General features: G+C 44.9%; 1 protein-coding gene across 1 annotated transcript in view; it reads right to left on the minus strand.

Annotated features, from left to right (window-relative positions):
* PLXNA4 (plexin A4) overlaps positions 1-27,625 on the minus strand; it is a 1,016,639-nt gene that overhangs the window by 502,975 nt on the left and 486,039 nt on the right. Inside the window, exon 6 of the mRNA XM_078677443.1 lies at positions 15,583-15,683. Within this exon, the coding sequence (XP_078533569.1) occupies positions 15,583-15,683 (101 nt within the window). The remainder of the gene's footprint in view (positions 1-15,582; positions 15,684-27,625) is intronic.

Raw genomic sequence — 27,625 nt, forward strand, 5'->3', positions numbered from 1 at the left:
ACCCTATCCTAGTCTCTAAAGACCCCGGGGCCTAAACCCCAAGAGACACTATACTAATTAAAAGTGGAGTCATCAATGATGTAATTTGAGATGTCATCAGTGATGTCATAAATGAAGTCATAGAACAAGTAATGAGTGATATCATATGTGAGGTCATAAGCAGTACATGGTGGGGAGGCAAGTTATAGTTAGTTCTGCTAACAATAACTGGGGAATTTCAGTGTGGTTTTTTTTGTAGTTCAAAACGTTTATGTTGTCACCGACACATTCACCTAACTATAATGTTACTTTAAACTTAATTTTTTCAATGACTTTCTACATTTTTTTTAACCATAAACAGATCTTTTTATCACAACTAACTATAACGTTAATTTAACCTTTGTTTTCTTCCAGTGTGAATAAATATATAACTACACTAATTTAACTCTCACACTGGAGCCTGCCTCTCAAAAATGAAAGCCAGGAGCAGTTTGAAGCTAGCCACAGCTGCCTTGTTGGCATGGAAAGCTGCAGAGCACTGACTAATCTCACATTGATTGCGCAACCCATTACCCATAACCCTCCATTCCAGCCAACCACGTGACCTAATCAGAGAGGAGCATCCGAGGGGAAACGGCAGCCAGGTAAAATGTGTCAGGCAGTAATAAGGACATCCGTTGAGGTGGGCTTTCTGAGATGAGTTAGTTGCATAGAAGGAATATTAATCAGGGGCTTACACACCACTTTCATGCTTAGTCAGACACAAAAGCATGTCACCTCCAAGTGAAACATGTTCTTTAAAATTGCTCATGAATGTGTATATCTTGGAGAACAAAGGGAATATAGTTGCCTTCACAAACACTTAAACCAGTCACACTTTTTGGGGGTTTATCATATTGTGCCAAAAAAAAGTATAAAAGTAGACCACTGTTATATTTCATTGGTGCTTAGAGCTATGCCTATTTCACAGAACCTGAGGAAGAGAACCATATCTTTCAGAATCTTCTAGTGTTGCTTCTGTGAGTGGCCATTTTTCTATGGGTGGGAGTACCTGTATGACGTCGGAGAGTACTTACTACAGAGGATCCACCTGTCTCTTATTGTTCATAAAGCAACGAGGTAGTGGTATGGGGTTGTCTGCTAGGCCCACCGGAAGCCCTGCATGGGACATGTTGAAATGCGAGGCAAGAGCACCAGCCTTCTGAAACAGTAAGTTCTTGGCTAGAACCAAAAAATGAGACGCAAGAGATTGGAAATGGTTCTGCGGACCAAATGAGATTTGTTTCAGAATATCGAGAAAACCTTCTTTTGCAAACGTAGCACCGGCAGTTTGTGCTAGAATGCATTTGCTGAAAGAGAAGTCATTTATGTAAAGACTGATTATGCAGACAGACACCCTACATACGCTGCTCTACCAGCCTGTATCTGTTCTGTACGGGTTGCAAAGGCAGCATGGTTCCGGCACCATGCCTACTCAGTTATTTCCCTGAGATTGCAGATGTGAGCTATTATTGAGGGAGTCCATGAATTGATAAATGCATGCTGTACACCACAATGAGGCGGCCCACTGGTTTGCCCCAAAAAAGCTGAATGTATCTCTCTCTGGCCTAAAGGTACGTCTCTAGTCTCCAACTCAGCATGGGTTCCATCACTTACATGCAGAGCCTTTGACCCATATTCTGAGCCCAAAACCCACCCAGTTCCAACAGGTCAAACCCAACACATAAATCTATAATTCAAGTACCATAGCTTGCTTTCTGACCTGGATGAAGATTGAAGACAGTGCACCAGGCATCTGATGTCAGGGGCAGATTTTGGTCAAGAATGTCCCTAGCTTTAAAACGTGCAGGACACTCTTTCAAATTTAAAGGAAACTCCTTTGTATTTGAGTTCTCACATCGTAGCATGTGGACCTGGGGCATACTTGTCATCTTTGCTGATGAAACATTTTGATTTTGAATTTCAAAGAAATATAGTACAGCTAATGAATGTGCTTTGTTAGAGATCAATTCCTAGCGAAATGTGCATACATTTTTATGAATGAAAAACTGTTCCTAATGCTGTGAGAAGCCGCAGGGGGCAGCAGGTGGGCAGCTGCCGCTTGGCAGCAGTCTCACTTCAGGGCATCCACACTGCCACATTTCATGAAACACTCCCACCAGGGTGTCCATGGGGCAGATCGCAAGTGCACCCCATACACATAATCCCGGAGCGTCGGGACCAACCGTACAGACCTGCTTCTGCCCCTGTTGCATCCACCATCTCCACCATACATGGCTTAATGTTGGGGCCATTTACTAAATGGGTGCTCTCTTTTCATTGCAGGACATTCTGCTGCTGGAAAACAGCCTACTAGTGTGAGTCTGTGGCAAGGAACCTTCGCATCAGAGTGGTCAGGCAAAGTCGAAAAACTTCACCCAGATTTGCCAATGCAAAGTTTAAAAAATGTCCATACTTCGCAGGAAAACGTTTAATCTGCAACCTCCTCAAGTCTTCAATACTTAGCTTGATTGACAACGGTTTAAGGATGACCAGAGCTGCTATTCGTCTTGCTGCAACATTACAGTGTCGGCATAGTCTCAGTGTTTGTCTTTTCTCTCATACACAATTACTCATACAGTACATTGTCTCTCAAGGCGGTCCAAGCCCTGCTGTGGACTTGTAGGTCTTTGGAATTGGAGGCCTCTAGTTCTCTTTCAGTCCAAACCTCTCTCCCTTCCATGCCTCTAGGTTTATGTTGATCATGAGCTGGGAGTGTGAGTGAAGGCGGTTAGCTGTCAAATGTACGGATTAAGACGGTGTGCGTGCCTTCCCTCTACGGGGATCTCACCTGATGAGTACCTTCACTCCTGATCCATGAAAGTCATGTCTGTCCAGGGAAATACTCGGCCCTGATACTGAATATTTAATGACACCTGCGCCTGCAATGTTGCAAATGCCACACTAATAGGGATATCTTGGCACGACACCCAGACACCGTCTATAAAATATGCTCATAGCCATTTGGAAAATAGGTTACTGTTAATATTTCCTTTACATATGTCATTTGTATCAAAGGTGTTCCTCCAGCCTGAGTGAGCAACGTTGTCTCTGCAGAGGGTCCGAGCCAACAGCAACCAGCCGAGGAGGCATAGAGACCTGCATATCTCTTGCATCCTCTTTTACTTTAAGTTGATCTCAGCCCATGCTGACTTTACACCTAAAACATTCATTTCACTGCAGCTGAAACAGCAGGTCTGAAAACTGAACATTTCAAAGCCAACATCTATAATGAGGTGCAACAAAATTTTGGCAACTGTTTTTCAGGATTGTAATTTCTACAAAAGGCATACTGCACTCTTTAAAACATTGTCTGTTTAGCGCCTAGAATGACTGTAGATTGCTGTGTTATGCATGGACCACATATTCAATATGAAATGAAATCGGTTATTTGTATGGGCGCACAGCTACTCAGGCTAGAGTGTCCTGGCGCCTACGAGCTATGTAGTGGGTTTGATATAATCCTTATTATTGCGAACAAATATTGATTTATGAAAACACTATTGCAACAAAGTCCAGGAGAAACCAGTATCAAGATCAGTCCATGTACAAACAAAGGTTTGTCAGATTGCTGTCCGTTATTCCATCATGTAGTTTCTAGTTTCAATAAATCTCACAGTGATGTCCATGCAACCAAAGCAACTGACACTTGTTTCGCAAATAACTCGCTTCTTCAAGAACTCCTATTCTGCATTGGTTCCTGCTTGCTTCTCACCACACAGATCCAAAAGTAAAAACTCTGCAGAATATTATGATGTATGGTGTACACTGTGTGTGGTGAGAAGCAAGCAGGAACGCATGCAGATTTGGAGTCCTTGAGTGAGCAGACATAAAGATCCCTGAAGAAGTGAGTTTCTTGCGAAACACGTGCCGTCTGCTTTGGTTGCATGGAAATCACTATGGGATCTATTGAAATTGGAAACTACATGATGGAATGAAGGACAGCAATCCGACAAACTTTCGTTTTGTACATGGACTGATCTTGATACTGATTTGTCGTGGACTTTGTTGCAATCGTGTTTTCACTTTCTCACTGTGTGGGGAACTGTGTTCTGCAAACAAAGCCCCAGACTGATATCCTGTCACCCCTTGTGTTTCAAAGTTTTGATTCATGATCACTTGTAAAGAATCTCATTCAGCTCTGCAAAGCACAGAAGTAATGGTTTTATTCAAACATATTACTTTTCATGCATTCACAACAATAGAATATGGCAAGAAGTTTGGAAACGTATGTGTTTTTTAAAATTTGTTTTATTTTATTCAGTATTATAAAGAGGGCATATTTTACTCCTAAATGTATCTGGATTTACCTGAACGCGTGATCCCCTACTGGCAGCGGCAGAAAGTGAACACTGCTCAGAACACTGTTTACCTCTGTTCTTGACACCATTTGCCACCTCTGATGCCAAGGGTCGCAAAGGAAATTCCATGGATCGCAAGAGGCAAGCCAGGGGTCATAGATGCAACCCCTGAAAGCCCCTTAATGACGTCTATGTCCTACTAGTACCCCCTGCACTTCTATATACTCTGCAGTCACTTCTGCCACAGGGCAGTCAGAGATGCCCACTCTGGCCTTTCAGTGTACCAGCACTTGTTGTTATGACTCCGTGGTGCAGACACTCCTGCTCATAACTGCACCGAGCCCCCACCCACCGTGTGCCCGCCTCCCTGCTGTATCTACTTGCTGCAGCCCCTTGGCCCCTCTCTGCCAGCCTTGCACGTGGTCATTCACAGCACCAGCCGGGAGCTCTGAGGGACACTTCATTAACGTGCACTACGTACTCCTAAAGGTCACCGCCGCGCGCTCCCTCAAGGGAGGAAAACGACTTCTTTCGGAAATGGCCCGGGAGATTGGCAGGGTGGAGAATGAAATGTCAGGGAAAAAGGCAGAGCCGGGCGCAGGCACAGCCCCCCCCAGGGGAAACTCATTTCGTTTGCCATTTTCTCTGGTTGGCAGATTACTGTCTCATCACTTCAGGAAATGCTAGAAATGGACAGTAAATGGCTCCGCTCAGAAAGACCCGAGAGGACAGGCCAGGGCAAGGGGACGGCACTCCTCGGGGTAGCATTAGGCAAGTGACCATCACCGAGGGGCAGGGCTCTCTGGAGGAAGTGGGAGCTGTGACAAGGCAGCCCCCGCTGTTAGTGTGAGCCTCACAGTTAAACGCCTCCTTGTTACTGTCAGAGTGTACAATGAGCCTAGCCAGTAATGTACTGCGCTGTTACTGTGAAAGGACACATGGGTGAATGGGCGTGCCCATCTCTTACGATTAATCAACCGATGAACGAGGCCAGTGAGAGGCCTCCACCATTACTCTGCCTATGCGTACATTATTGAGTAAGGGCCCAAATGTTGCTGTCAAAATACACATGTGCATGGCCAGTTGGAGGACTCTTTCAAATGGCCATGCATATGGGGTCAATGAGATGTCCCCTTTCTGTAAGTGTGGGGTATTTTTTAACTACCTTCATGAAGTCTAACAAAGGTGGGGCATTTCACAATTCAGATAGAAGGACAAAGTTCTCAGAATTTGCCTTCATCAGCGTAGTTAAATATCTGCCGAATTCCTACAGGCTGGCGCCCCTCTGACAGAGGTCAGTGATGCAGCTGCATGGATTTACTTGAGAAGCACCAAGATCCTCTATTTCTCTATCCCAAAAGCCTCAGCTCTGGACTTCCGGGACTGGGAAAGGAGATGACGTGCCCGAGAGGCTGCCATGTTTTTCCTTTGTTGTCACTTACAGCTGGAAACTGACATACTGTATCATCACTGTCCTTTCCCCATCTCCTATTCCCAGAAGTTATGTGCTTAGGAATTCTGGGATCAGTGAACACCAAATGATTGCGCTGTCACCTAAAAATCAAAAGAAGCACCTCATTCCTGGCTCTTTTCGTTGGTTTTTTTTTTTTTTTTATTTTAAAAAAGTTCCTCAGCTTTTCCATTAACAAAGTGAGGGAACCTTAGTAGAAAGGTTTGTGGTGTTCTGAGCTCCCGGCACGCTGCCCTACTGTGGATACAGTGAATGAAGGGCCTATATTAGTGTCAGCATGTTTATGAGTAAGTGGAGATTTACAGGTCAAGCTCTTCCTGGAAGAGGCTGTTTGTGTGTATGGAGTGGCGGTTGATGAACTAAGAAAGTGATGGGGCATAAAGATCCTCCCAGTTTACACTGAGCGAGACCGATTCCCTCCAGGCAGGGATTGTTAAGGTCTCTGGCATCAGAAAAAATTGAAAACAATTAGCCCTTTGTTGTTTTTTTGCAGCACAGTTTTCAAAAAGAGACATTCATTTCTGGAGGCATTCATGAAACAGTCCAGTGTTTTTCTGGCGTGTCAAGCAATGCAGATTTTCACCAGGAGTATTAGGCGTTCATCCCCACAAACAAACTATAGAAAAATTGTGGCAAAACGTGGACTTTTTCACAGGGGCGGCTCACCCGTTTGAGTGGAGGAGCATCACCCCACTGAGAAAGAAAGCCCTATACCAGTGCTGAAAAATAAAATGGTAATAAACTTTATTTATTACCGTTTTATTTTTCAGCAACTGACCTGTCTTGAACTGAATGGCAGGATGGGGCTGGGCCAGGACTGCCATGCTGATTGGCAGCAGCAGGGAGCTATATGCTTAAAAATGTGCCTGTCTGTTTGGACGGCCGTCTTGCGACAGACGGCCAGCCAGGCATGCGCACTTTAAACTTCTCTAATCTAACTCTCATAGATAGCTAAGTTAGAGAAAGAGACGGAGTGCTGATTGAGGCCACTCCAACCCATCCAGGCGCTGTTCTCATGCTGGTGAAAGCAGCGCCAGGATTGGTTAGGGGAGTTTGCTGCCAGGTCCCTTGTTGGAGCGTACTAGAAGACCGAAGGAGGACGTCGCGCGGCAGGTAAGTCTGTTTATTTTATTTTTTGTCACCTTCCCCCCCCCCCCCTCCGAACATGGCAGCCGCCACTGCTTTTTCAACATGGTTGCCTAAAAATAAAAAAAGGTCTAAATTGTGATAACTGTTGGAAAAGCCTGATATGCAATTTTGCACGTCCAATCATTTTTCAAAGTGTATATAGCATCTGTCTTCAATTCTGCATATCACTTTTTCATTTTCCATCCTACTCCTTCCAAGTGGATTTTCAGTCACACACCATGAACGCCAAGCTATGCTGCAAGATGGAAAACGTGGAAGTGGTGTAGATCGTACAATCTCAGATTGTAGGCAGCATAGCTGGAGGTACCTTACAGAATCATACAGCAGAGCTACCGTGCAAATCAGAGACTTTACATTGTCAGACAGTGAAACAGCTCATATCAGTCTACAGGCGGAGTTCTCAGACAGCTCACAACACCTTTATTCATTATGGATGACAAAATGCTGCAACCAGGGCTTTAAGTTGGATGAAAAAACTGGGGGTCTCTCAAGGGAGAGTCGCCATTGTAATTAATGGCAGGGCTTAAACACATGTAAGCTAAAAGTTTGTGCTTAGCATAGTGTCCCGCGCGACTGGTATTTTGCTGTTTCTGTCATTGTATCTAGATATAATATGATACAAGTAACATCATTCCTACATCAAGTCAGGACTATTGGCTTTGTCAATGGTGTTAGTTGCATAAGATAAATAAGCAACAACAGTGGCTTGTATATAATATTGAAAAAATCTTCCACATAAAGCCCTTGTGACACCACGACAATGTGCTGCTCCTGAGTTCCGAAAAGAGAAGAGAAATCCAGAGAGAAAATGACTCTCTTTAAAGGATTTCCCTTCCCCTATAATGCTCGAAAAAAAACGACCGCCTGTGCCAGGGCACAAAACAGAGCCCGATAGAGACCCGTTTCGAGATCTCCTTAAAAAACTGCGGGAGCTCAGACCCAGTGAGACCCAGCCCACTTAAAGCCCTGGCTGAAACCCATGTCATGAAACAACAGCCATGGCAGCCAGCAAAATACCCTCTGCCATAGAGAAAACAACAATATGTCTACTGAACTCACGCCGAGTTATCAATTGAACCTCAGTTTTAAATATATTTTGGAAAGGCCATAATTTTGCCTCCTGCCATCAGTTCTTCGTTTTATGTAAAAACCCAGATTTTGCTATCAAACGCGATATGCTAATTTTATGTAAATAAACTAAATTCTTCCCAAAAAGTATCTTTTGGTGAAAAAGATCTCCATGGGTTTTAAAAAAAAAAGTACAACTTTTCATTTTTACTCGAATACATTAGGACTCCAAATCATTTCATCAAGTACTCACACATGCGACTTCAATGCATAAGACAGATTCTTCCTTAGAGGTAAACTATGTTCACTACATACCAGGTATGCCAATTATACGTAAGTGCTGGGCACTGTTATGTCTGGGATGGCCACAGCTTTATGAAGGATGCCCACAGTAATACATGCATCGGAACCATAATGCTAGAGATGAGCGCCATAACGCAAATGTCCACAACACGTCAGACATGACCAGCATAATGTCAGAAACGGGCACTATCATACCAACAATGCCTCTAACATGTCAAAGAAGAACAACCACCATTATGTCAGAGCTATCATTTTGCCATGGGAGGGGCTTCATGATGACAGGGATGTCTGCAATACCCTCCTATTCTTCACCATTCTTTCACAATCACCAACACACCCAAATGGGCTCCATAATGACAACAATGTCCATTACCTAAGAATTTCTGAGCATCGTACTTTAGCTACCATTTTGCCATTGGCGGGTACCCTACTGGCAATATTGACCAAATTATGCCAAGGATGAACAGCATTAGTGTATCAGTAGGCACCATCATTTCCAGGATCCCATTAATATGGTAAGACCGCGCCTCTTACACCAAGCCTGGGTACCATCATGTAAAAATAAATGCCTGTTATGCCAAGAACAACCAATAGTATGCCAGGGATGTGGACCATAGAGCTAAAGATGCACAAAATATGCCAATAATGGCCAACATTAGGTATGGGGTTGGCCCCATAATGCCAGCATGGCAAGAATACACAAAGGACCACTAGGTGCCAGGGATGCCTAGAGATTCCAGGGGTAAGACTGGCACCAGGAAGGGACACTGCAAAGTACAGGTACGTACATCAGGCAGATGCTTACGCCCTCTTCTAGCCACACATGTACACACACATACACGGCCCACTCCCCCTCACGAAGAGCCACTTGCCTGTCTCGTTTGCTCTTGCTCTGCTTGCCTCTTGCCACAGTCCTGCTGTGGAACTAGCTCCCTGCCCTGACATTTTTTTACTGCATTTCCACACTCACACCAGCGACTGATGTTGTAGGTCATGTCAGTCCCCAAGCTGCAGCTGCAGGGTGACTGACTCTGTTGCTGTCCCCATTGAGAATGAAAAGCCCTCAATTAATTGCAGCTGGTATATCTGTATATGGGCTGCATGTGTCACTATGTACATATTCGCCTGGTCAATAAGGGGCAACTTTCTCATGGTCAGTGTGCATTCGTGCACATGGACAACAGAAAGCCCCCTGCCTCAGAGAGAGATGGGCCTCACAGACTATGAACCATGCCACTCTACAACAAAGGGAGATGTCCCTCATTGACTATCGATCAGGCCCACTCTTCATCAAAGGGAGATGCCCCTCATTGACTATGGATCATGCCCACTCTACATCAAAGGGAGATGCCCCTCATTGACTATGGATCATGCCCACTCTACAACAAAGGGAGATGCCCCTCATTGACTATGGATCATGCCCACTCTACAGCAAAGGGAGATGTCCCTCGCTGACTATGGATCATGCCCGCTCTACAACAAAGGGAGATGCCCCTCATTGACTATGGATCATGCCCACTCTACAGCAAAGGGAGATGTCCCTCGCTGACTATGGATCATGCCCACTCTACATCAAAGGGAGATGCCCCTCATTGACTATGAATCAGGCCCACTCTACATCAAAGGGAGATGTTTCTTGCTGACTATGGGTCATGCCCTCTCTACATCAAAGGGAGATGCCACTAGCTGACTCAGACCTCTGTGCTCTCACCATTGCCTCCCCTGTCCCTCTCAGGCTCTCCCCTCCACTCTTCCACCAACCTCACAAACCCTGCAGCATCTCCCTTACGGAAAGCGCCTGGGAGAACTGAGGCTTGCTTTGTGGCACAAGTGATCAGAGCCGGAATATGAACTGTACAGCGCGCCTTTGGTCCTAATCTCTCGGCCATGTTGGCGTGCGTTTATAAATGAAGGCTATATGTACAAAAGGTTCCACTGAAAGGCGGAGAGCACTTGCCTATCTCTCGAGGCGCCGGATAAGCTGTGGCCGCAAGTCTCTGAATCACTGTTGACCTTTGCACAAGGCAGACAGCTCCAGCATCAGCCTTCTCCTCGCTGAAGTTTAAGGCCTTAGTTTCCTACTGCATCTAATCCACCAGGACATCTTTGTGCTTTCCACCAAAGTTGTGGGATGCTGAAATCAAAGAAGACACCTCTTTCAAGCAGACACAAAGTAAACCGAGAGAAAGCCTTGGAAGGGCCGCCTGCCAGATTCTATCTGCCCTCTGTAGACTTCTTGGGTTACCTGAGCTCTATTAGCTATTCACAAGACTCTCACAGCGAAAGGTAAGCCCAGGGTCAATCAATTAGGCGGCTCCTCACAGGGCAGATCAGGTGGCCGGCGAAGAGGACAGCGAGATGTTGTTTTGGTTTCTGGGCAGAGTGCCATCGGAGGGGCGAAGGCAGAATGAACACAACTGAGAATCGAGAAAGGAAAAAAAGCAAGATGAAGGGAAAAGTGAGAGTGAAACAGATACGAAGAGGAAAAGATACAAAGAGAAAGTGACAGTAAGGGGGTTTGGTGGAAGGGGGGTGGGAGCCGATGGTGGGCTGAACGTACGGAATGAATGGCAGGGGATTGAGAGTTAAGTGGGAAGTAGGTAACTGGAACATAGAAAAAAAATTCCCAGGGGATACAGCCCCAGCTGGGGTTCCCCTGCCATAATGAATGTGGAAGCTGCTCCCCTGCCAGGCACTGCTGGGGCGAGGCTGAGCCAGGCTTTAAGTAGGGCCTCCATCAAAACAATTGTATTTGCACAGTGCTCTATGCCCTGGGATAGGAGTAGCAGAGCATGTAAAGAACTTTTGTAGTCCAAACTCAACCAGCATTGGCAAAGTTAACAGGTTTAGCAATTTGATAGGGAAATAGTTGATAGAAATTGTATGACTTTTTGTTCAAGCTGTCCCACAAAGAAAATCTCAAACTAAAGCAACAGTTTGGGCTTTAGCGTGTAAGATGGGAGTAGGGCCACTTTTTTTTAAAACAATCTGCAGTAGTGGAGTTAAGTTGCACCCCCAAAGAAAAGGAGTCAGATAATAAAGTATGTGTTGTAATTTGAGAGTTTAAAAGGCATACACAGTAAAATGTTGCATAGTAGATCCTTTAGACAAAGGTCCAGTATGTTTGTTGCATATTTAGAAACGTCTAGATGCATGCAGATCTTTACTTTGTAGAAAAAAGAAATCCAAATTCCACAAATCACATGACAGCAAAGTAAAACTAATGAAGGTGCAAGCAAGGACAATTAGTAAATGGCACTATTACTTTAAAGAAGGCTAAGGTATCCAAACAGCAAGCTCTTTTTAAACAAAACAGCTATAATTCACTAATTAAAATGCCATTGTGTCCGGAAATTAAGCTTAATGGGCATGCCTGGCAAGCCAAACAGGGAGTCTCATTGAGCCTCATAACTTAATAGAACTCAAATGCAACAATGTAACCATCAATGAAATACAATGGATGGGATTGACAGTCCATTCAAGTAATGGCAAACCAAGAAACACACATAAAAACCAATGGCTGACCCAACCTCCCCTTTTCTTCTTAGTGAACTTCGTCGAAGAACTGACAACATGAAAGCTTCATCTGTAGCCCTACTTAAAAGGGGTTCGTTTAGCCCCTTTTAATTAATACACCATAATATAAGCAGATGTTTACTATTTTTAGATGCTTTCAAGCAGAATTTGCGTATTTTTTTGCACCTGTGCCCAATACTAGTTGATGCTTTTGTTTGAGACAGCTGCAAGTTGTGAAGCACCCTCGGAATTATATGCAAGTAGTGATATATCAGTTGGGAGTGATATCTTCAGAGGGTGGTCTGGATGAGATAGACCTCCCTGAGGTAGACTTTATCGATGGAAGACATGTGGCAGTAAATGGGGACGTAAGAGAGATTTGTAGGTGGTGATGTACATAAGAAACCTGTAGATGGCACAGCGGGCACTGTGAGAGGGTTCGGCTGGGAGTCAGGTGGAGCTGAAAGTTTGTTGTGCCATGATAGAGACGCACGCTTGAGTTGGGTTCATTAGAGAGATTTGCAGGAGGTAGAGCTTGGGACTGGAAATCAGATGACAGCAATGAGTGCCTTGGGAGAGCTCAACAGTGGTAGCAGAGACGAAAGCTTGATGTATTATGCTAGGGACACCTGCGGATGGTGATGTGAGGGGTCCCACAAGTACTCCTCACTGATGTACTACTGTAACTCTCCTCCTTGCATCCCCCCACCCCCACCCAGGGGTGCAACAAAGACCCCCACGGTTTAAAAAGGGGGGGGGCACCAGACATACCCATACTGGAGCGGGACCCCTCAGCCCCATCTAATGTGAGTGTGAGGAGCCCCTCAGTATATCTTGCAGGGGGGCCCCCCTGCGTTTTGTTACACCACTGATGCGACACCATGCAGGCAATGCAATATAAGGCCTACCATCTTTGAAAATATAAATTCCTTTGTGAGAGGTGATGGAGGGGCCTGGGGGATGCAGTATTGAACCCTTTAGTTCAGGGGTTTCAAGGTCATCTTGTCCTACACCATGCTATATTGGCTCTTCTCTGGGTGACCATGTGAAGGAAGCTAATGTAATTTGGCACGCGTACCAATGGTTGAGTTCCCCGGTCTGCAGCACTGTGCCCCTCGAACGGCTGCAGCCAAAACCAATAAAAAGAAGGAGAAAGTGACGAAATCCTCACCATAAAAAATATTTATACAGATTTTCAAAAATCAAGTAACCCTACCTCCTCTCACAATTTTTACTTGTGTGCACTGAGGCTAACTCAAGGTTCAACTCGCCACTGGTACTTGCTTGTAGCTAACTAACCTAAACTCGGTTCTGTCATAAAGGTGACGCCTAGAAAACTGCGAGATAGCACAAAGGGTGATTGAAGATGGCAGGAGTCCGCCGGCAGAGTGTAAACGGTGATGCTTGTCCTGAAGAGACGATGAGACCGTATCCTCAAACCCATAAATAAACCAGGTATATTCGGATGAATCGATAAAAAACATATCTGCAATGAAATACGATTTCGCCTATGCAATGAACGATTCCGGATTGCCCGCAGCGCATTTAAGATATGAAAATAATGTCACAAGTCGCAGGCTGGCCTGCTTTGATTGTTCGTGCAATGTTTTCCTCCCCAAGGGGGCTCTAAATGAAACCACAGCACAGGGCCCAAGGCCGGAGCGAGGCGCGTGGCACGTGTGCAATCACCGTAGCAACGTCACCTTGACACTGAATACACATGAGGAAAGTGGGCAGCCTGCGAGAGGCGGGTTTTTATCTCACAAACATGAAAAGCATCCCAACGTCAAGGAACAGGTTTCTGTGTTTGAAGAATGGAGGTGAACAGGTCCCAGGGTGTACTGCCCTGATCACACGTTCAAGTGCATGCACGCTGCTCCATCGCGGGCGACACATGACAGAGCCACGAGCAGCTGCGTCACGCGTCAGAGGACAAAAAGAAAACCGAGGAAGGGCTGTGGGGGGAAAGGCGGGGGCGAAGAGGAAGAAATGCAGGGCAGCGGCGTAACAATGGCCCCCGCAGGGCCCGCGCTGGAGGGTGGAAGGGGAGGGGCGAGCTCAAGGGGCCCCTGACAGCACTATCCACGGGAGGCGGGCCCCTGGCATGGGAGCTCCTGACTGGGTCTGGAGTGTGGAGGGGGCCTCCATGTACTATGAGGGGTGTGGAGGGGGCGTCGAGTTTCGGTATGCCACTGCTACAGGGGCGAAGTGGAGGCAAGGAAAGAACTAAAGGAGGGGCGAAGGACAGAAGAAACAGAGGAAGTGAGGGAGGGAGGAAATACCACGTGTAAGAGGAGAAACAAGTCCTGGATTAAAGAAGCAGATCTGCCAACTCACACGGTGGGTTTCCAGATCGTCCTCGGAGGCAGGGCACAAGTCTTAAAAGAAGTAGTGGGGGGCCTAACCAAGTTAGGCAGTGTGCAAGTGACATCATGATGCATGACATCACAGTGTGTGACACTGCACGTGGCATCATAACCCCTGACCTGACAGGAAGTGGCATCACAAGAAGTGACATCAAATCTTAAGACCTCACACATGTGTTTAGCAGCTCTATCATAAGTGCATTTGAGTACAATACAATATTTAACAAACAAGATTTTGTGTTGGAGTTGTGCTAAAAAAGTGATGAAGCCATTACACAAAAATGAGCCTCAACTTATACAATTATTTTTTTTAACTCTGCCACAAAGAAATTGGCAACAAGGAGAAACTTGGCAGTAAATCTGTTCAGCTTAATTAGTTGCTCAGTCTGCATTTTAAAATATCTTATGGGGTTAAGGAACTTGCTGTATAGATCTTTGTGGTCCCAGTACATCTCAGGAAGTAATAATAATGGTAAGATAAATCTGTAGGGTTAATGTACTTGTTGGAGAGATCTGTGTTTTGTCTCGTCTCAGTTTTTAATCAAAGTAGAATAGAGGGATAGTATGTCTCCTGCAACACCTATCATGTGACACACAGATGACATATTTTTCTTTTATGTAGATAGGTAAGTGGGTTACTGCTTTTAACACAGAGATCCTTCTGTTACTTACAGTTCATAAATTGTAATCCTTCAAATATTGATCAGATAGCTATGAAGGACATGTGACTCCTAGACCTTATAACCCTCACCGTCTTATGTAGCACATCCTGTACATTGATTTACAGACATGGGGTTTATTGTGAATTTACAATGTGTACGTGTGATGTAAAGCGCTCCAACACTCGATTAAGATGAGTAGCACTATAAAAGAAATAAAACAAAATAGTGGTATTTAAATTATTATTTGTGTAAATACTGGGACAGACCAACATATCTGATATGCTTACAGTGCATGCATAGGTCCTTTATACCGGTGCTGAACAAAATCAAAAGCATGCCTCCCTAAAGTATCTGTGAAGTAATAACACGCTGTGATTCATAGAGGTCTTTGCCACATAAATGTGTCTTAATGCAAAGCACAGAAATTTTCCAGCAGTAAGTGAAGATGTAAGACATCATACCCATCAGCAAACCCCTCCCTACGGCTAGTACCAGGGAAAGAAGACACAAAGAAGATAAAAAGAAGATGCAGACTTCCTGTGCAGGGCCCATCCTTGTAGGATGTACTTCCAAGACTACCCACCACATGACCACGCACTAGACCTTTCATAAAGAAAGTCAATAGCTGGCTACGCATGTAACCAGGTATGCAAACATTACTATCAAAGTATAGCTCAGCATAGTTCAACAAAGAAAGTGGGCGAGCAGGGAGAATTACCCAGACTTACGTGTTGTGAAGCACACACCATCCACAATGGGGGTCTCCTGAGCCAAGGCAGGAGCTGCATGTTGTATACTGTCCACAGGACTCCACGGGTACTTTCGCCAACTATGAAAAAGAAAAGGAGATATCTTTCATTGTCCTCCGTGGTCAAATGACACATACTTGTGGCATCAAAGTATTCACAGATTCCTTGCACAAACTAAGGGACAAAGCTTTTAGCTTCATTGCCAACTTCCACAAGCAACTTGTGTCCCCCACATGCATTGCTTATGATTTCAAATAAAACATCACTCATGACATAAATGACATAATTAATGACATCACAGATGACATTTCAATCCTCCCCCATGGGTGCCAAACTCCCAACGGTGCAGTGGCTTGGGCCATCTGCAGCAGAGGGTTGGCAGCAGGCCCTACACCCAACCCACTGCAGGCAGCCAAATCCCACTGCGCATGGCCTACTGCCTGCACAATGGCTGTTTGCTGCAGGGCTTATGGCCAGACCCTTGTACCCCTGACTCCTGTAATTGTGACTGCAACATTTTGTTCAGAGTTGGGGCTAGCCAATTAGATTACTTGTCACTGTGGTACTAGCACTGGTACCGCAGTACCAAAATGGCTGATGGGAGAAAAAACTCTCTTGGCCAATCAGAATTCCCTATTTATTTAATTTTTTTAGCTGCACTGAACTTCCACTGAAACCCTGCAGGATTAACAGTCCAGATATACCTAGTGTTTTCTGAGCTTTAACCCCTTCGACGCTCATGACGAGCTGGGCTCGTCATGAGGTAGCCTCCTCGCACGCTCATGACGAGCCCAGCTCGTCATGAAACATGGGAATGAGTAAATCTCAGCGTACGGGCGGAATTCCACCCGCACGCATGCGGTTAATCCCGTCATGCCCACCCTATTTCCCTCTTTAAATGCTAATATATCTAAAGCAGCTTAACGGATTACACCTGTTCACAAAAAGGATTCTTGATGAGTAAAGTACTAACTTTTTGCAAAACTTAGTGTAAATCCATTCAACCATTTTTCTGTACTGGAGAGCAACGTTTCCACAGGGAATTAACACTGGAAAAATTACTTTTGGGACACCTCACCCTTCTTTCTTTGCAGCCGCTTGGCCTATCAGTGCAAAACTTTCCATGTAAGAGCAGAGGTGGCTGAGCTGCTTTTTAGGACAATTTCATGGCGATTCATCAAATGGTGTCAAAGTTATTAGTGAAACAGACACGCTCCTGCTATGGACACTATGACCTAACTACCTAACTATAACTACAATGTGGTGACTGCCATTTTACAAAATATATATGTGTGCGCGCGCGCACAAATACACACACACACACTTATTACCATCTAAGCTGTGATGTAGAACATTGTGATGTATAATCTACTTTGATGTAATTACACGGAATGTAATGACAGACATTCAGCCAACCAGGGTTGGATTGGGATTGAAAATCGGCCCGGGCACGCAAAAAAAAAAAACGGCCCACATTTGCATAATGCCTTTCCTCCAATGACTGCTTCGGCGTAATCTTATAAAACAAAAAAGCGTGGGGGGAGATAAAAAAAATGTACACGTTAGTTTACACTGCTGAAATACACCTGAAACAAGTGAGGCCACTTCTACTCAGGCCCCCTGCCCCGCTCAGTATGTGCACACATTAATGGGCCGGCCAGCAGGACAAAGGGAGTGACACCTCTCTGCCTGTTGCTAAACCGGAGGTAACGAGCGCCCATCTGCCTATAGAAAGGCCACTCGGACACCCACTGGGCCGCTGGCTGTTCGAACAATAGAGATAGCGCCCAAATCGGCCCCAGACTGCTCAAAAAAGCAGCCCACAGCAGGGACTCGGACACCGGCCCCTCGGGCATTGCCCGAATGCCCGCGTTACCAATCCGACGCTGCAGCCAACATTATTATTGTGAATAATATATTGATTGTGGCGGCTGGTGACATTTGAAAGTGGCGGGTCGTAAAAGTTTGGATGCGTGCCTGGTGGTGAGCTACATTATTTGCAAGATGTGGTTTAATTGAGCGCTCGTTTATTAACTTTATCAGAGTAACCTTTGAATGTGTAATCAGCTAGTTTTCATGACCAAAGTAAAACGTTTTCCAAAAACTACATATAATTACATTTGATGTTGTCCTTGTGTAAACAATGATACATTTACCTTAGTTAAGTCAATACTGAAATGTCAAAATTGTACTAGCTTCCGGATAGCAATTTAACACACAAACCTCAGGTAGGAAAAACCATTTTAAATAAAATGTGTCAAAAGTATAGGCTTGTACATTTCACTTGCCTATTTAAACTCTTCGGGTTTCTCACCCGCTACCTTTCCCCTCCTTCCAAATCCGAGTCTGAAACGAATCTTAGTATGCATGCCAAATTACAGATGTCCTTTATGTTACAGGAAGATCTCTACACAGTGTGCATTGTTCACTGAGCTACCTTACTATTGAACTAATTTGCCATAACAGAAAAGCCCACTAAAAAGAGTTCTGCATAATTTTTTTTCAGCGTCCTCCTGCCTCATGTTTAGTTTAAGAACAAAGAGTTGCACAATTCCCAAACGGATTCAAGTTATTTAGCTTAAAAATCTGAACCCACACCCTTTCCATCCTGCTCCTATTGTTTTGTACTCCCTGAATAAATGTTTAAAAAATGTCCAAAAGCGTGTGTTTAATAATCACCTTTACCCAAAGTCAGACACGCCTAAAGCACACCAGTGCACAGTAACAAAGCCATCCTTGGCAGTGGGCCAGAAACCTCTCTCTCTTAGTTCTAGTGGGGTTAAATTACCAGATACTTCATGGCCTCTCTAGCGCTTTGGTTCACTCAGTGACACCAGCAGTTCAAGCGCTAAGGTAAAGACTCAGCAATCATTACGTTGTGCTTCACTAAAGTATATCCTGCACGCTCTTCCTCATCCCCCGCTGGCAATCATCACTCTTTAAACCTCTCTCTGTCCCTCTTGGATCGCCTCTTTATTTTTAATTTCTCTCAATTAACCCTCTCTTTTCACTCTTTATCTCTCTCTTTCAGAGACACTCTCTCTTCATGCGTCCCTCTCGTTATTTCTTCCCACTCTCTTGCTCTTTTCATGTCCAGTTAGCAGTATTACTGCAGGCCTTCTTGTGTAAAACAATTATAACCAAAACCCCTCCCGAACATAGCCTGAAAGTCAGACACGTGTTATTTGTCATCCATCTAAAAGCAGCTGAAAAATGAAGTCATGCAACCTGAAAGTTTTAATTCTATGAAGGGCATGGAAGAGGAAGATTATGCTTAACTTTCGCTTCGCTTTAGTTGAACAGCCGCTCAGTACTAAAGTAAACGTACCATATTAACCATAAGTTCAAGTGCCATGACAAACGTGTGGCATGAATCCACCACCCACGTGTGCCCTAAAAAGAGGAGCGCTTGGCAGGTAAGATTTAAAAAAAAGAGGGAAAACTGAGAGATTCACCTCGGAAAGGTTTCTCTCGGTTTCGTTTCAGCAGACTGCCTCGGGATCTGCTTGCTTAAATGACGCACTGCATTAATTGCAGCGCGGGAAGCAGATACCGTGAGTCTGCGCAGTATGTCTTCTACGGCTTCCTGCCTACAGCCTCAACCCCACCCTTTCCCAACTCCTCACAGGACAGGATCCACCCCTCTTGTGACGAGTTGGAAAAGGGTGGGGAAACCACGTTCTCCCCTCCTTGACTGACACGAGTCCCCAGCATTACGGGCAGGCCCGGACTGGCTGTTGCAGGCACCGGGCAATCCCCCGGTCGGCCGCGAAGGTGGGGGCCAGTTTTGTGACAGGGTCGTTTTTTGCAGCATAGCTGCAAAAACGGCACTGTAACAAAATCGGCCGAAAACCGGCCCTAGCAAAGAGCGCGGTCGCACCCCCCAACCCCCCGGGGGGAGGGGGGGCCGTCCGAGCACTTTGCCAGGGCCGGTTTCGGTTCCCAGTCCGGCCCTGATTACGGGGCTTCTGTCAAAAACGCCCGTGGGGAATTTAACACAAATGTAGACAAGGGGAGGAGACTGATCCTCAAAGCTATTACTTTGCCGAGCTGATGACATCACAGGCCTCAGGGATGTGAGCTCGTCAGCCCGGCAAATGCTCTTAGCTTTGGACACGCCCAGGGGAGGAAGTTTATGGAAAGCGTCACTTCACTGCCATGAAGAAATCTGAGCAACAAGCACAGTGAGTGTCAGTACAGCCCCCCCCCACCCGCCCGACAAAACAGTTAGTGTGTGAACAATTTTCTTTGAAATTTATACAAGGAGTAGTTTCAATAAAATTTTGCTTTTAATTTGATCGTGAAAGTCAGGGGGGGCGGAGCCCCGACGCCCTCAAAGAGAATCCGCCCGTAGGCAATTCATTCTGTTGAGTTGTATTTCAATAATGCACAGAAGATCATTGTAGATGGCACTCAGTCCAGTAAACTTTCTTCCTGGCTGTTGAGCCATAGGAGATCTCAAAAGGGGTGCTGCCTTTTGGCAACTGGAACTCAAGGCATACCGGCTGAAATCTCTGTTCTGGGCAGATGGGTCCATGTTATGAGCCCTTGCTCAAAAGGGCTTCTTTCTGCCGTCCTCTCAAAGACTGGATAGAGTCCCTGAAACACACTAATACACCTCTAAACCTTAGGGGGGCTGGGGTTTCAGTACCACTCCGTACACCTCCAACACTTAGAGCATCGAAATCTAACTCTTAGCAATTAATGTCTTAAAATTTCTAGCTCAGTAATACCGGCTAGCAGAGGCAGGGTTGTGATGGATTGAGGCCTGATTTGCATGGGGACTTCTTAGTGCAAATCAGGCTCTGCCCATCCACCAGTGATGATGGGCAGGCTCTGGCTCTTAAAGATTTCCTGATGCTAGGAACCCCCAAACGGCACTGCCCCTGCAATGAGGCATGATGGAAGACTGCATCCCTTACAAAACACCAACCAAGCCGACAATACAAAGTCAGATACTGTCAAGCAGTTTGAGGTTTCTTTCATAACTGAGCCTTAGTAATCCCATACTAGAAGGAAGCACTATAAGAGAGTCTTACTGTGTGAGTTTAGTTATCCTAAGTACAATCTAGATATACTCATCCAATGCTATGTTGCAGTGTTGCCCCAGGTTTGATAATGAAAAAGCAACACCTGCCAAAATTGACATTATATGGAATATTTCCACAGTGGGGAAGTGATAATATTCCCATTCCTTATTCATCAAAATGTGTGATTGCTATTAAATACTTTGAGCAGTCCCAAGATACCAATCCTAAGCCGCTTGTCGCTGATTTGTTATGACGATACAAGATAAATTCAATAAGAGGCTGTGCAAACACAGACAGCGGCATGTAGGTGCTCCCCTGTTCTCCTCCCTCCGCTGTCCCCACTCTCCAGCCTCCCCCTCCTCGCTGCTATTCATTGATTGGATTTCCAGGGCCCATCAGCCCATGGAAGCTACAAGGGGTCCTGTGCGTAGCAGGGGAACTATCCTCCATGCTCACGTCTTGCTTCATCTCAGCAAAATGTAATCTATGGTGAACATTCCACCCCCTACTCCAATCGATGGAAACAACAACTTCTATCTTTCCTGCTTTGTCAGCATTGGCTCCCCCCGGAGAGCGTTCTCTTCCATGATTGCTTTCTATTACGCTTCCCTTCAGCCACCGAGAAGACTCTAACTTGCCGCTCAGATGTCCTCGCTCCCTGTCCCCCCAACCCTTCTGCGAACCGAATGCAGTCCTCATTATCTACAAAAAAGAGGTACAATTGGCTGAAGCATGTCCACCAAGCAACCCAAGTGATTTTACTTTGATGGACCATGAAGCCACGAGTCTGAGCCACATGGGAACAGGCATCTTCCCAATAATTTTGATGACCTAAATGCCTTTGACCTCAGACACGTCATAAGGGAATCCTTCTCTGTCATTAGAAATAGAAGTGCACTGCCAGTGTTACCTTCCATTCTATTTCAATGAAGGACAACAATCAGAGACAGATGAATATGGACATCCCAAATCTGTGGCACAGATTAATCTATTAACATGCAGATTTCCTAATTTCATGCACATTTTGGCCACATTTAAATTTTCCAACACATTCTGGATAATTTGGAAATGTTCTCATTTATTGCAATAGCAGCTCTGCTAAGTTACATGCCGAGTTGGGCAATGGACACAACCCCTGTGTGCTTTTATTGGGCTGCCTTTAGGGTGGACGTAACTCCTGTAATTCCGTGTAGTGTAATCATGCAGAATTACCTAAGGATTTCTTAAGATTACTCTTGACTTATGGAAGAAGGGCAATTATATGTGTAAAACTTTTTCTTACCACAAAAAGGTCCACTTGCGTTCAAAATGGTTGCAAGGATTAATTTTGTGCTAGGAAATAGTTCTAAATACAACAGAACCTTAATAGCAAGCAGAAGCTCGCGCTTACTAAAGATGCCCTTGGGGTAGGATTTTCCTCCCAACTTACTACTGGCATTTAGCGCTATTTTCTCAGAGCAAAATGCACCCTCACGTCCAAAATGGACACACGGATGCATTGTGTGCACTAAGAAACAGTGCTAAATTCAATAGAACACAAACAGTTAAATGTGCTCTCATGGTAGGATGTTTTCCACCAAATCAATTACGCAAACAGGAGTATTTGCGTAATTATCAGTAATTCCACATTAAAGTGTAATGGCATCATAGCACAGGGAAACAGTCAGTGCCAGCATAATTGCTATCCTATGCCAATTATGGCCACTGTCGTGACGCTTCATGGCAGCATTCATTACTTCTTCCTTTCCGATGCGTCTGCACCGTTCTCTTTTGTCGGAGAATTTATGAACAAATAGAGCTTGTTCCCCTGTGCCAGCCTTCAGTGCAACAAATAATGGGGCAATTTGTCGCTAGTTTTATGCTGGTTTCCAACGTGTTATATGTTGTGCGTGTTCATTGCACAGTACAATACATACATATTTGACTTTTGGTTTAAGGTTTTGGATTGTACACACTTTTGTGATGTGGGCTTGTGGGCTTCTCTGCTTCAGGGTGTGTAGAAAACCGCAACATCTTCTTTCTTACAGAGAGCAAAGACAGACAATAGAAGTTCTACCTGAACCTCATATAGTGCAAGAGCAGTCTGCCCTACTCACTCACTACTTTCATATTTTACTATACTAATTCACCACTAATCCTTTATGGGTTTCCGGAGTAGCGTGCCACTCACCCAAAAAAATAAAAGCACTTTAACACCCCATCAGGGGTAACAAACGCTATATAAATGCAAACCTTTTTCCCTCTTCTATCCTTCTGCTACCCTTCTGAATCCAAATAATTGAATAACCTCTCCACCAATTAAATCACTTTCATATTTCACTATACTAATGATGAAATTATATTTATATTTCTATAGCACGTTTCTACCCTGAGGCATCATAGCGCTTGTGGACCGGACAGCGAGAAGTACATCAATTACAATACAATACTGTGCGCGGAAGGGTGGCCAACTGGATGCACGCCACCAGGAATACCCTGCTCCAATCCGTGGAATTCGGTTTACAGTATGTATGTACATAGTGCCTTATATAAAGAGTGGCAGACAGCATCCCTATATACATCTGTTACTAGAAAACGTACATTATAGGCTAAGAGACAGTTCTTAATCAGAAAAGGGCATAGAACGGCCATTTAAATATACATCCAGCGGAGGAGTCCCCTGGTACCCAGGAAGGCAGGGTCATCTATTGTGGATTGAGATACCCCCATCTTGTGTTTTTTAGGTTTGTGAATTTCCCTGGTTTCTCATAAGAGCCTTTTTCTCAAGGAGAAATGTGGATCTTCCAGAAGTGAGTGGGCCATTTGATCTCGTCATCTTCCCAGAATGCTTCTCGTCGACTTCAAGACTAATTTGCGGCCACTCAAGTATTGATCTGCCTATTTGTTTGTAACCAGTTCACACCGAGGTCGGACTGAAGAAATGGCCTCTTCTCTTGTTTATGCCGCATGGCGGAACCAGCGGCGTGAGTTACAGATTGTGGTGGCTTATAGCAATTGAGGACTGACAGCAAGGGCTTAGTAGCTACTCAAATCTCTCTTTAAACAGGAAGAGAAATAGTATATCGGAAAAGCGCCCTAAAAAGTATTGATATTATTGGCATCTTAGAAGGTGGAGTGGAGCCCCAGACTGCGGTCAAGCTGAAGGTGGAGATAATGGTATCTGGGGATTTGAAGGCAAGTCTGACGGGATTGATTTTGCTAAGCACTGAAATCCTGCATGTTCACCACAAAATTAAAATTTGAAATCTATCTGGGATTATCTAGGACTTGTAGTTATTTAAAGACCTGTGAGTCACTTAAAGAGCAGACTTCCAGGGAAAACCCGGAATCGGATAATGGTTAAAGTAGTCCATTTGAGAATGATGTAAAAATAAATTAGACCTTTGCTAAGTAATTTCCACTAATCGAAAGTGTGCGCTCTCACTCATTCCACTGGAAGTTCAGAGGTCACAGATCTGTGGGCTACTGCTGAAGGAAGACCCTAGAGAACGAGTTATTCTCCCATAATGCTGTCTGAATGCGTAGATTGCATAAACAGCCCAAAGGGAAATCTTATTCCAGAGTCTGCCTTTGCAATGAGATTAGAAAGGCCAGAGGCAGCAGACTGCAGGAAACTCTGCAGACACCCAGCTCGGCTGGTGCATCTGTTGGTCTGGTGTGACCGAGACAGTCACTGTATTTGCTTAAATCATTTAAATAAAGTCTAAATACTATCTAAACCATAATCTGGACATTCATAATTCTGAAAAAAAAATGTTTACTGTACAGAATGGAACAAAAAACCCTACGTTTTCATGCAGCATTGTGCTTCTGTGACAAGTCGATCACAGTGAAAACATTGCAAATGTTAATACAATAAAAAAGAAAAAGGGCACGTATGCCCCATGGCAAAGCACACTGAACACATGTTGCACGACAACACAGAAAGGGACAGGACAACAGAGGGAAATAGAGAAACTCCCCCGGCCACGAAAGTGAAGAGAAGCTTCCTCCCTAGCCCCAAAAAACCTTTCAAATATTTTGTTTTATTTTTATATTTACAGAGTGCTAACATTCATACGAAGTAATGAGGCTAGGGCTATGGCTTAGATGTTTTGATGTTTACACTTTTCTCTCCATCGCATGACATGAAGCTGCCATGTTAGGCATCTGAGGAGAAGCGTGAGGTGCTACTGGTTTAGAACAATATAGTGCGTAGAGGCATTAGCTATTGTTGAATGAAGCACTGCATTATAGGCATACTCAGTGGCACCAGAAATCAGAAGCACAATCTAACTGGCTGTTTAAGGAGAATTTTATGGTAAATGTCATAGAAAATCAGTCAATGTCAGTTTTCGGTGCCGAATAGCCAACTCCTTAGAGCACACCACAAGCAGTTATGTTCCGATTACTAAAACGTCAAGGATATTAAGGGCCTGATTACGAGTTTTGGAGTTATGGGAGCGGTCAGCATGCCGCCGACACTCTCCTGCGTCACCAAAACTCACCGCTGCCCGCCCACCAGATTACAAGTATTTTGGTGGTCTGCTGGGCAACATGCCGGTCCAACTGCAGTGCATTTTAAAGGGTCATAGTGAGCCTTAAACTTCACCGCTGTGGGACCGTCAGTGCATGTTCCTGCATGGGAAGGAATGCACCATGTCGTGCATTCCATCCCCTGTAGGAACTGGGGTTGCACAACTGCAGGGGGGCGCAACATGTGCCCCCTTGCATGCACCCACGTGCACAGGGCAAGAGGGGGACCCTCTTTCCTTTTCGCCAGTAGTTTCATGGAAGAAGACCCTTCATGAGACCGCTGGTGGTGAGGGAAGTCGTAAAATGTTTGGAGGTGCCTCAGGGCACCACAAAGCATATTGTGTCTCTCAGTCCTCTGATCCCTGGCAGTTGGGGCTGTGCAATGGGGGTCCAACCACCCTAGTTGTAATAGCCCATTGATCACCAGAATTATAATCATGTCCCAAGTCATTTCACTTACACTGCTAATATGTCCAAATACATTGGACTTTGCGACTACGAAGGAGATTGTTTCCCTTTTCTTTGACCCCCATACATAAAATTGACAAAATTGAAGGAAGTCAGGAGGGATGTTCAGTGTATTTGCTACAAGTGACAAAAAATGTGAGCGAATGACGGACCTGTGCGGGTAGCAGTAGAATGAAAATACAAGTGGCTTTCAAACATGCTACTGAGCTCTGAACAAGACCAGCACATCATGGAGCAGATGTATTGTGATCTGTGGCAAAACAGTGAACGCGAAAGCCAAACATGTCATCTTCCACTGGTTATTAAATGAGACATATAAAATGGGTGTCTCTGTTCACCATGAAAAGAGCTACCTATGTTCTTATTGTTTTGCCCCAAAAATGTACTTACTCACATGTGCATGGCTGCAATGTTCTGCAAGTTATATATTTCTTGGTATGGTGCTTTATAATGGCCAGTACTTACTGGGCGAGGGAACTACTGCGTCATCAATATCCCTCCTGGGAATGGGATAGCTAGCTGAAGGTTATAAGGTGATCTCCAGGTACCATAGGCCCGAAAGGAGTGGCTTAGTCCAGCCAACAAACACTGCGTGCTTAGGCTGAACGAAATGACTGATTTACTGATTTTCAATTTGAGTGCGTGCGTCCACACACTTCGAAGGAGATGTTCTTTGTATAGAGGTATCGTTATGTCAGGAAATTGGGTAATTGTCTGGTACAGTTACGTTGTTTAGTGCACCATAAGTAAGGATGACTCCCTTCCATAGCCTCAGATAATCCCTGTCACTGACCCACTTCAGGAAGGATCTCAAGACCTGGCTCTTCAACGTAACCCCAGCTTTCAGACGGATCAGCAGCCCGCCTCCCCTCCCAGCGCCTTGAGACCCTCACGGGTGAGTAGCCACGCATTGCAAACCCTGATTGATTCATTGACTGACTTTGCTTTACTATGTAATGCAAATAATGTGGATGATGTTTGTGCCCCTGTGAAGGGTCAGAGGGAGGAAAAAGTCATGACTGCAAAACACCTCCTGGAAACCAACATCAATGGTGGGTTCAGAAATCGGCCTCAAACTTTGAGGTAACTACTGTGCACTGCGATGACCTAAAAGAGCTGAACAGGACTTAGAACCCCAATCTTCCTAATCTTTTTCCTTCCTACTAATGGAAAAAGAATTGCAGAAGAAAAATCAGGGGACAAAAATAAGACAAGAGGAAACCACAAGGACGAAAAATAACTCTATAAGTATTATTTAATTAGGTAATAATAACACTTATTGTCAGTGTTTTCAGACTTCATTGGACTCGTACCCTGTTAGAGTTCAATTATTAATTTACTCAGATGTTGAGCTAGTGGGTGTGGTTCGATATGAACTCTCACTATTTGTAAGTTAACTAGTCCAGCCGTCATCAATTTTCCTCAATCAAATTTCAAGTTCGGATAAAAACAGCCAAGGTTTGATGTCACATGTGCTAAGGTCAGCACAGATCTCGTTTTTAGCAGTACACATCCGGCTAGTTGCTGGCGCATACTGTTGAACTGCCTTGCAGGAATAATTGCGCAAGCATGTATGATTGCGCGGACGGCTGCAGTGAGTACGATGGATGAATGTAACAGCAATGAAGTGCATTCTGTACTTTGACGTAGATGAGCTCAGGTCCCAAAGCAACGGATAGCTATAGAGCCAGTTCTTTACACAACAGCGACAGGGGGGTAGCTACCACTGGTACAGCAGGTGCATTGGGGCCCAGAGCCCTGAGAGATCCATTGGGCCCCAATAATTACTATATTTTAATACCGCAACAACAGTGAAATATCCAATTTTCTAGCTTGCACCAGGGCCATACTACGCTACTCAGAGATATTTATGAATTCACATAAAATAGACCTCACCAAAATACACAATTATACACAGCAACTTAAGATGGCAGCCGTCCACTCCAGGGACAAGAAGCCAGTCCAGTCTCTTCCACGGCTAGTGGGCCTCTTTGAAAGGAATGCCCCCG

Source organism: Lissotriton helveticus, chromosome 1_1 (genome assembly GCF_964261635.1).
Source record: "Lissotriton helveticus chromosome 1_1, aLisHel1.1, whole genome shotgun sequence".
NCBI lineage: Eukaryota > Metazoa > Chordata > Amphibia > Caudata > Salamandridae > Lissotriton > Lissotriton helveticus.